The 10,924-nt window shown below is 44.4% G+C and overlaps 1 protein-coding gene across 5 annotated transcripts in view; it reads right to left on the bottom strand.

Moving 5' to 3' along the window:
- DISC1 (DISC1 scaffold protein) overlaps positions 1-10,924 on the bottom strand; it is a 368,084-nt gene that overhangs the window by 233,083 nt on the left and 124,077 nt on the right. For all 5 annotated transcript variants that reach the window (XR_001824523.2, XM_017526541.2, XM_037737790.1 and 2 more), the window contains 2 exons: positions 5,648-5,777; positions 741-976 (listed from right to left, as the gene is read on the bottom strand). Coding sequence is in view for 4 of the 5 variants with exons in the window: in XM_017526541.2 (XP_017382030.1) it covers positions 741-976; positions 5,648-5,777 (366 nt within the window). In the remaining variant the exon portion in view is untranslated. The remainder of the gene's footprint in view (positions 1-740; positions 977-5,647; positions 5,778-10,924) is intronic.

Genomic DNA, 10,924 nt, shown 5'->3' with positions numbered 1-10,924 from the left:
AGGTGTTCAGTATACTGTCCTTTCAGATCTTATAGACATTCCACGATACAGAATACAGGGGAGGTTCTCTCTCCATAGTAGAATGGAGAAGGCTAGGCTTCTGAATTAATGAACAAGCGTGTTAAGTTTCACTTTTCTCTCATTAATTATGACTTTGGGCAAATTGTAACCTTCTTAAACTTTTTTTGTCACCCATAAAATGAACATAACAAGGGAAGTAACTCATAGAGTCCGCTTACCACAGTGCCTGGTACATGATAAGCACCTAATACATTTTAGCTATCAATAACAATAATAATCCGTTCTTCCAGATGGAAACTTTGTTATTGGGTGTCCCTCTCTCAATGGCTCATCTCCTCCCTTAGTGAGAGGCATAGTTCACCCGTCCCCAGATGACCGTCCTCAGCAAAAGTTTGCATCAGGATCTCTAACCAACTGAACTCCAACAGTTCTCAAAGGGAGAGAAGGTTCCCTGAGGGTGTTTGCAAATGGGGAGGGTGCGTATTGGAATGGGGAGGAGCATTTAGTGGGTTGAGTGGCCAGGATGTGAAATAACTTGCAATGCTCAGGACTGCCCTATACAGTGAAGAATTTTCCCACCTGAAACACTAATGTTGCTTTCACTGAAAAATACAGACTGCTCAGGAAATGTTTAGAGATGAAAGACAGCAGACAAAATCATTCCAATGAACAGGTCAAAGAGGTGAGCGACCCAAAATCAGTTAGGGAATCACCAGTACCTCCTTATGGTTTCTGGTGGCTCTGCATGGAAGGGAATCTGACCGGCTGAGGCCAGGGTGTCCCGCAAGGCCTTGCTGACCTCCTGCAGCTGACCCAGGGGCAGCCGGCCCACCAGCGGGGTCAGGTCACAGCCCTGCCACCGGAGTTGCTGCTCTTGCTCCTCAATTTCCTTTCTCAGCTGTTGATCTTTGGCTTCCAGCACAGACATCCTTGCTTGGAGAGCTTCAATTTCTTTCTGTAGAGAATGAGGAGACCAGATTTTATAAATTAACCTTGCTCATGGCAAACTGCTCTGAGGATAATGACTCATTTAAATGAGAATTGGCCATATGCACCAGAACCACGAAGCTCCCCTTCTGAGGCAGGCAGATTTTTGGAGTTTGCTGAACTGGAAAAATCATGCCAGCTTTATATTTCTAATGAGTTGGCATAAGGAAAAACATTCCCGCCCGAGCATTAAATAACCATGGGGGGTGAGCCAAGAATTTGACTTGGAAGAACCCAGCAGATATACAAATGACTTACTTCATTTCGGATGGGGGAGTTAGGACATGGGGCAGGGAGCGTCACGTACCTGAGGTCTCAGCTAAGCAGGTAACCCCAGCCACAGACCAAAACAAGAAACGCAAGTGACCATTTGTTGGTCTGTCCCCAAACACAAGAATTCAGAATAAAGAAAAAGTTAAAAAAATCATGGCTTCTTAAGTCCACAGGACTGAAAAAAGAATGAGATGCTGCAGATAGTGCCATGCAGTATAAAGATCATGAAAATACAAATAAATGTAATTTCTACAAATATAGCAAACTGGAATCCAAATAATCCATAAAATATCTAATCTTAGGGTCAACAAACTAAACAAGCAGCAGGCAACGAACACCCACTGTGTGCACAGCGTCATAGCAGATCATCATCTCACTGCCCATATGATTCTGAATCAAAAATAAGACTCTTCATTAACATAGTCTCGTGTTTTGTGCTTCTAACAGCTCAAATCTAACCCTGGGTGTCTCCTCACTTCTTATTCACGTTCTCTCAGCCCCAAGGTACATCACCTACAACTTCTACTGAGGAAGGAGACCCTTAATCTTCCTAAGCTTCAAAGACCACTTCCCCCTAGACTTCTACATTGCATTTCAATAGGAGAAGTAAAGGCTGACAGACCGGGGCACCACGCTTAATCGCACTCCTATAGATCACAGGCAGGGTGTGGAGGAATCTTTCCGGAAGGCATTGTTTTTGCTTAAACATGATCAAACCCCCACCTAGTCATGTACCCCATGCCTACTTCACGGATCAAGACCCTTTCACATATAATTTCTGAATTGTAAGCCTTTAAAAGGACAAGGATTTTCTTTGTTGGGGAGCTCAGCTGTTAAGGTATTTTCACCTGCCGCAGCTCCCGGCCAAATAAATCACCACTTCCTTCCCTGTTCCCTGATCAAGAGGTTTGTTTGGGGCTGCTCCTGCTTCACTACCTCCTGAATCCACTTCAATTATGGGAGTGGGGAGAGGAATGGGGAGTTACTAAAAAATGTCTACCACCAAGACATTCTAGAAAAAGGTAATGCCTCAGTGTCCCCGATTGCTCCAAGATTACACCATTACTGACAAAGTCTCTCAACTAACCTCCCTACCACCACCTTTGACTTCTCTACCCTACTCTTTTTTCTTTTAGTTTTTTTAACTGGTAAAATACACATAGCATAAAATTCACCATCTTGAGCATTTTTAAGTGTAGAGTTCAGTGGCATTAAGTACATTCACATTGCTGTACAACCATCACTGCCATCCATCCATAGAACTCTTTTCATCTTGCAAAACTGACACTGTACCCAATAAAAACTAATTCCCCATTCTCTCTTCCTCCAAGTCCCTAGGAATCACCATTCTACTTTCTCTATGAATTTAACTCCTCTAGGTAGCTCACCCAAGTGGAATCATACAGCATTTATCCTTTTGCAACCGGTTTATTTCACTTAGCATAATGTGCTCGAGGTTCATCCATGCTGTAGTGTGTGTCAGAACTTCCTTCCTTTTTAAGACTTAGTAATATTCCATTACATGTACATACACATTTTATCAGTTATCTGTTGATGAGCATTTGACTTGTTATCAGCTTTTGGCTATTGTGAATTATACTGCTATGAGCATGGGCGTATAAATATCTCTTTGAATCTCTGCATTCAATTTTTTGGAGATATATATATATATATATATACCCAGAATGGGGTGGCTGGACCACACAGCAAATCAATTTTTAAATTTTTTTTTTCTTTTTGAGACAGAGTTTTGCTCTTTGTTGACCAGGCTGGAGTGCAGTGGTACAATCTTGGCTCTCTGCAACCTCTGCCTTCCAGGTTCAAGTGATTCTCCTGTCTCAGCCTCCCGATAGCTGGGATTACAGTGACCCGCTACCACACCCAGCTAATTTTTGTATTTTTAGTAGAGATGGGGTTTTACTATGTTTGCCAGGCTGGTCTTGAACTCATGACCTCGGGTGATTTGCCCACCTCAGCCACCCAAAGTGCTGGGATTACAGGCGTAAGCCACCGCACCTGGCCCAACTTTTAATTTTTTCAGGAAGCTGCATACTGTTTTCCATCTTGTCTTATATCCTATTCCTAATACAGTAGTCAAATTATTGACAATGTGGTCGGATCCTGTCACTTCACTGCTTAACACCATCCAGTGGTTCCCTGTTGCAACCTGAGAAAAATCCAAATCCTTTCCAGGCCCTTTAATCTCTGACTTTCTCCCCAAATTTACACTGCTCCAGCCACATGGGCCTCCAGCTGCCCTCTGAACACAAGAGGCCCACTCGCACTCTAAGCCTTCATGGTGTCCCCCTGCCCAGGATGCTCTTGCAGAAATTTCTGCAAGACCTACTCCCTCTCCTCTTTCAAGGGTTGGGTTCGATCTCACTTCTCTTAGCCCACTCTGCGTAGCTCTTATCACCCTACAACATACCAGAAAGCTAATTGAGGTATTTATTGTTTATCACTTATTGTCTATCTCCCCATTCTCACCCCCAATAGCTCAAAAGCTCCCCAAGAATCCCAAGCATTTCAAACAGTCTCTGGCACTTAGTGAACCCTCAATAAATGCCTGTTGAATAAATGAATATTCAAGTACCTTTCCCCAAAGTGCTTCAAACACTAAGTGCCTGGGGCTAAAATTATATTCTCTACACTCTGACATTCTCAGGAATTGTGTAGACCTTTAATTGGCAAATGTTATTAAAAACCAAAAACCAGATTTCACATTTTCAGCTATCCAAACATGATAATGATGCACATTGACTATGTGAGTGCTGTTATGGGGAAATCATTTCAAATAAATTGCCCTGACTTTTGCCTTTCTTTGCCACCTTATTCTTGTAGTGACCTAAATGGGGCAAATTCAGATAACAAAAACACTCTATGGTGGGAGCAAAGAGGGGGAAGCCTCAAGCCTAAGCCAGGATTTAGACTTGGACAGAAGATCTATGCTCTTCCCATGAAGTCACGTTACTTCTAATCAATGTGTCCTCATTGCTCCCCACCCATGCTTCACTGCTCCAGGCCCAAGCAGGCACAGACCCTGTTTCAAGATTCCCTGCCTCTGGGGTGCCCTGTCAACTTCCACAGCTCTGGCTTTATCTCGGCGCTGCACCCAGATCTGTAGCCCCTCAATGATTCTTTTTTTTTTTTTTTTGAGATGGAGTTTCGCTCTTGTTACCCAGGCTGGAGTGCAATGGCGCGATCTCGGCTCACCACAACCTCCGCCTCCTGGGTTCAGGCAATTCTCCCGCCTCAGCCTCCTGAGTAGCGGGGATTACAGGCACGCGCCACCATGCCCAGCTAATTTTTTGTAGTTTTAGTAGAGACGGGGTTTCACCGTGTTGACCAGGATGGTCTCGATCTCTTGACCTCGTGATCCACCCGCCTCGGCCTCCCAAAGTGCTGGGATTACAGGCGTGAGCCACTGCGCCTGGCTCGAGAATCGCAATTTTTTTTTTTTTTTTTAAGATGGGGTTTCACCATGATGGCCAGGCTGGTCTTGAACTCCTGACCTCAGGTGATCCACCCACCTCAGCCTCCCAAAGTGCTAGGATTACAGGCGTGAGCCACCACGCCCGGCTTTGATGATTCTTAACCAACTTCGATGCACTGTTTGCGGCCAACCCTGGGCTTCCACGCAGCCGTCCCATCATTCCAGGTGTGCCTGCCTCACTCCTCTGGACTTACAACTCTCTCTCTTAACAACTGTAGTTCACCGTCTACCATGATAGGGATTTCCATAAAGGATTTTCACAGCACAGATGACTTTCTGCCTTTCAAAGGAAGCTTCTAAAGGTCAAAATGATAAGAAGTGGCAAACTGGCCTGGCAGACAAGAAAAGCATATTCAAAAGGTAATGAGGAATATCGAAAACAGGCTCAAACGCTGCTGAGCTTTCAACCCTCATTTGTAATGAGATTCCTACAAGCCCTCTAGTCATTCCCACCATCTCTCAGTTTTGTACTCCCTGGCTTGACAGCCAAGGCTCTAATTGCCACACTCGAGCAAAGCAAAACCCCATTTGGCTGCATTTGGCTTAAATGGATAAGAAAAATGCCGGCTGGGCAAGGTGACTCATGCCTGTAATCCCAGCACTTTGGGAAACTGAGGCAGGAGGATTGTTTGAGCCCAGGAGTTCAAGAGCAGCTTCAGCAACATAGTAAGACCTGATCTCTACTAAAAATAAACAAAGTTAACCAGGCATGAGGGGCATGCCTGCAGTCCCAGCTACTTGGGAGGCCGAGGTGGGAGAATCACCCAGGAGCTGACTGCGCCACCACCCTCCAACCTAGGCAACAGAGTAGGACCTTGTCTCAAAGAAAAGAAAAATGCCACCATATTTCTTGAGTATCTTTCACCTGCTCACCTGTAATTGCTGCTTTTCTTGAAGAAGCCAATCTCGTCTCGTGATGGACACGTGCAAGTTGTCCTGAGCAGTGGGTTCCAACAGCCTGGGCTCCATTCTGAGTGGGGCCTGGGTGTCATCTCCGCTGGCCCTTAAAATAACACATACCTATTGGTACAGGTACGGGGAAGCTGAAATCCTCATGTTGACAAGAATTTTAGAGTAAGAAACTTCACCAACTCACCCCCAGCTGTTCTCATCCTTAGAAGGGTACCCACCTGTTTTCAGGATGAGCTCTTTAATGTAAGTTTCTACCTTAATTACAATCTCTTGGGGATTTTCCTTTTTCACCTGTTTCTTATTAATTTGGGGGGACTATAACCAGACCTTTATTCAAATGATTAGGAGTGCTGAATTCACTCTTACTATTTCTGAAATTCACCAGTTCCCTTACCTTTACGCCATCTACCTTTCCTCTGCTCATTTAGAATCTTCCACTTTGCACTAATATTTGAGTCACTCGTCAATGAGAGGTTGTCACTGAGGGTTTCAGAAGATTTGCTCCCATGATCAGCTTTAATCACAGGGAAATATACTTCTTGCAGAGACTACATCACATTTTTTTTATTCCCGGCACTTATCACAGGGTTGAACTTAATAAAATTAAGCGAAGAGTTCTAGAAAATGCAGCTGAGCTCCTGGCAGCGTTTTCATCTATTTCCTGAAATTTTCACTGGATTAACTTTCTCTTTTTTTTTTTTTTTCCAAAATGTTTTCTCACTAGGATGCCCAGGCTGGAAAGCAATGGCACAGCCTTGGCTCACTGCAACCTCCGCTTTCCGAGTTCAAGCAATTCTCCTACCTCAGCCTCCTGAGTAGCTAGGACTACAGGCATGCACCACCAAGCCTAACTAATTTTTGTATTTTTAGTAGAGATAGGGTTTCACTGTATTGGCTAGGTTGGTCTCGAATTCCTGATCTCAAGTGATCCTCCCTCCCCTGCTTGCCAAAGTGCTAGGATTACAGGTGTGAGCCACCACACCCAGCCCTTAATCTTTTTTAATGTGGCTACTAGATCATTTAAAATCATGTATGTGCCTTGCACTAGATTTTATCCAAACAGGGCCAAATACCAGGGCTGACCTTGATGGAGATTAAAAGGAGGGGTAACTGATTTGCAGATGCTTGGGTGCCAGATTCTCAGAAAAGATTGCTAAAAGACTGTCAAAACCACTTAAAACCTGTTAGGCTCCTTCGCTTATTCTTGCCAGAGTTGACATATTTGGTGACAGTGATGCTGGTGAAAATGTGGCACAGGCTTGGACCTTACGTTGGTGAGCTGTCTTTACAGGAGACTTGGTGGGTTTTGTCACCAAAGAATGACAAATTCATCCTTAAAACATTCCATTTCTAACTCAATGCAGGTGGGAGGAAAAACAATTTACCCTAAGCAAAACTACGTCAACAATTCCAAGAAGCTATGTCTAAGAAAACATCATCAACTAAAACTAAAAGGCAAATGACGAGTTGAGAAAAATATATTGCCACACATATGGCAGAAAAAAAGGATAATATTGCTAATTTAGAAGAAGTTCTATCAAATTAAGAAGGAAAAGACACGTGGACCAGCCAGAAATTCCAAAAGAAAAAAAAAAGTATTACGGCTGAGCGTGGTGTTGCACACCTGTAGTCCCAGCTGCCTGGGAGGTTGAGGCAGAGAATTGCTTGAGCCTAGGAATTTGAGACCAACCTTGGCAACATAGCAAGACCATCCCCAACCTCAAAAATAAGTGAAGCAAAACAAAACACCAAAAATGAATTGCAACGTGTTAAGGAAAATGATTATCATCCAAAGATGGCTTTAAATGCAAATCCAAACAACATAAAATATCATCTTTCACCTAACAAACTGGCCTGGCAAAGGTTTTCCAAACCATAAGTCTTCGGTGAGAGTAGGGAATAAGAATGAGACTTAAAATTAAATATAACTTGGGATTCTACATTCCCACATCTAAGTACTGATTGCATGTAAATAATCATAGTTTTTTTTTTTTTTTGGTGGGGGGAGGGGGGGGTTGGTTTGTTTTTTGTTTTGTTTTGTTTTTTTGAGACAGAGTTTCGCTCCTGTTGCCCAGGCTGAAGTAGAATGGTGCGATCTTGGCTCACTGCAACCTCTGCCTCCTGGGTTCAAGCGATAAGCGATTCTCCTGCCTCAGCCTCCCTAGCTGAGATTGCAAGCACCCACCACCATGCCTGGCTAATTTTTGTATTTTTAGTAAAGACAGGGTTTCACCATATTTGGCCAGGCTGGTCTCAAGCTCCTAACCTCAGTGATCCCACTCGCCTCGGCCTCCCAAAGTGCTGGGATTACAGGCAGGAGCCACCACACCCGGCCTTCATCATCACAGTTTTACACAAATATTACCTACAAACACCATCTTTTTTCTTAGTAGCCCAAGACTGGAAATAATCCTACCCCAGCATCAGGACCTCTTAGCAATGCTAAGTAGCCACTAAAATTAGGTCACACAAGAAGATACATTGACCTGGAAATGTTCACTATTTATTGCTACATTTTCTAAAGCAGGCTTTATGGCAAAATGTATAAACCATTGTAAAAATATTGTTAGCATGTATATAAAATTTAAAAAATATATTCACCAAAATGCTATCAGCTCTTATCTCTGGGTGGTGGGATCACTTCTTTCAGCTGATCTTTCTAAAGTTTCTGTAGTAAGCATGCATCATTTTTACAACTGTAACATAAAATGTTTGCCAACACACACTAAGTAGCTGCACTTTTGATTTGAATATTTTAACACAGCCAATCAGTCTTGTAGCTCTTGAACATGCCTGAGTTTTAAATAAATCACATCAGTAACCTCATCTTCAAGGTCATCTTCCCTTGCAGAGGAGCAGATTGTCTGTAGCTTCTGACACTTGCAGGCATAAACTCAGTATCCTGAAAGGGCCAAATTAAACCTATCCCCTCCTCCCGTGGAATCTCCCACACAGCTAGATCTTGTCTGCCACCTTTGTACTTATTTCAGGGCTCAACGAGGAGACGCGTGAAGCTGCATGTTCTTATTTATATATTAACACAGGGTCGCACTACCTCCGCATTTCTTAGAAAAGAAAATGAGTAACTGATCCTAATATATGTTGTGCTATGTTTGTCTCCTTTCACTCCTACCGCATTTCATTCATTCATTCAGAAAAAGAAAAAAACATTACTGGGCTCCCCTGCTATGTACTATGGATTGTGCTTGGCGCTGGGGGCACAATGGTGAACAGGACTTGTTCTTCCATGGAGCAGGGGAGACAAATGCATCAGCAGAAAAATTGCAAGGCAGTGAAGAAATGGGCAATGCAAGGCACAGACCAACAACGGTGGACTTTAAAGCTGGGGGAGACTCTCCCCCTTGCTGAGTCTTAACTTACAAAATAAGTGAACAATACACTTGCAAAATAAGTGAACCGACCAAGCATGGTGCAGTGAAGCAGGCTTTACATTTTTAGAAACAATACTGGAAAATATGTCACCTCAGCTTTTCTAAGATAGAAAATAGCAGTTACAGAAAAAGGAACCTTACTTTTGTTCCTATGTCTAACACATCAGATTCTCTGAATAACCCTAATGGTCACTTATTGTAACGTAAGATGCAATTTAGAAATCTATTCCTTGTTTCATGTGTTTAAAGGCAAATAGTGGCCAGGCGTGGTGGCTCGCAGTCCTTTGGGAGGCCGAGTCAGGCAGATCATGAGGTCAGGAGATCGAGACCATCCTGGGTAACACGGTGAAACCCTGTATCTACTAAAAATACAAAAAATTAGCCGGGCGTGGTGGCATGCACCTGCAGTCCCAGCTACTCGGGAGGCTGAGGCAGGAGAATCAGTTGAACCCTGGAGGCAGAGGTTGCAGTGAGCCGAGATAGCACAACTGCATTCCAGCCTGGGTGACAGAGCGAGACTCTGTNAAATAATAATAGCAGCATAGCAGCAGCAACAAAAATCGTTAAACTGATAAAATAAACCACTATGAATTGAGAATGTTCTGTATACCAGAAGATGAAGACGCTATTATGCCAGTTTTACTGATGAGGAAACCAAGTCCCAGGGGGTCAGAGTCTAGCCCACGGCCACACAGACAGCAGGAAGCAGAATTTAGGAGTCAGTGCAGATCAGGCTGAGTCCCAGTTCCAGTTCTTTCCCAGATACTACATGTCATTAGGTTCTCAGCAAGCCCAGGAACTTCCATCTCCCCTGCCTTCCAGTCACCATCCACACACATCCATTGTTGGAGTCCTCTTGCTGGCTCTCAGCAGGGTAGTACAACGTGGGGAGTGCACGGGACGTGGAGATAGAGGCCACCCTTTGGGTCTTGGTTCTGCCTTCTTCATGCTGTGTCGCTGGACTTGCCTAATCCCTCTGAATCTTACTTTCTTTGCTTTTAAAATGAGAATGACAATGACGACGACAAGAATGCCTTCCCTATGTAGCGAACTATGGGAACAAATCGATTTGACAAACGACCTCGGGGCATCTACTGTTTACAGACCCCATCCTCACACTGGGGCTGTTTGGGGATGGAGACAGAACTAACTTCCTCAAGAAGCTTGCGTTGGTTGATCTCCCCAGCATCTCAATATTGCATCAGGAAAACAAATACTGCACTCCTCTCCAAAATACCCACTTCCTATACAGAGTAACAAAAATGAAAGGGGTGGGCCAGGTGTGATAGCATAAGCCCGTAATCCCAGCACTTTGGGAGGCCAGGGCAGAAGGATCACTTGAGCTCAGGAGTTCTAGTACAGCCTGGGCAAGACAGTGAGACCTCATCTCTACAAAAAAATTAAAAATTAGTCAGGCATGGTGGCACGTACTTGTAGTCCCAGCTACTCAGGAGGCTGAAGTGGCAGGGTCAGTTGAACTCAGGAGGTAGAGGCTACAGTGAGCTATGATCATGCTGCTGCACTCCAGCCCGGGGAACAGGACAATTAAGAAGGAAGGAGGGAAGGAAGGAAGGAAGGAAGGAAGGAAGGAAGGGAGGGAGGGAGGGAGGGAGGGAGGGAGGAAGGGAGAGAAGGAGGGAGGGAAGGAAAGAGAGAGAAGGAAGGAAGGAAGGAGGGAAGGAAGGAAGGAAGGAAGGAAGGAAGGAAGGGAGGGAGGGAGGGAGGGAGGACAGGAGGAGGAGAGAGGGAAAGAGGAAAGAAAGGGAGAGGAAGGAAGGAAAGTGAGAGAGGAAGGGAGGGAGGGAGAGAGGGAGGAAGGGAGAGAGGGAGGGAGGGAAGGAAAGAG

The sequence above is a fragment of the Cebus imitator genome, unplaced genomic scaffold, assembly GCF_001604975.1.
Source record: "Cebus imitator isolate Cc_AM_T3 unplaced genomic scaffold, Cebus_imitator-1.0 Scaffold42, whole genome shotgun sequence".
NCBI classification, from domain to species: domain Eukaryota; kingdom Metazoa; phylum Chordata; class Mammalia; order Primates; family Cebidae; genus Cebus; species Cebus imitator.
This window is presented reverse-complemented; position numbering and strand designations above follow the sequence as displayed.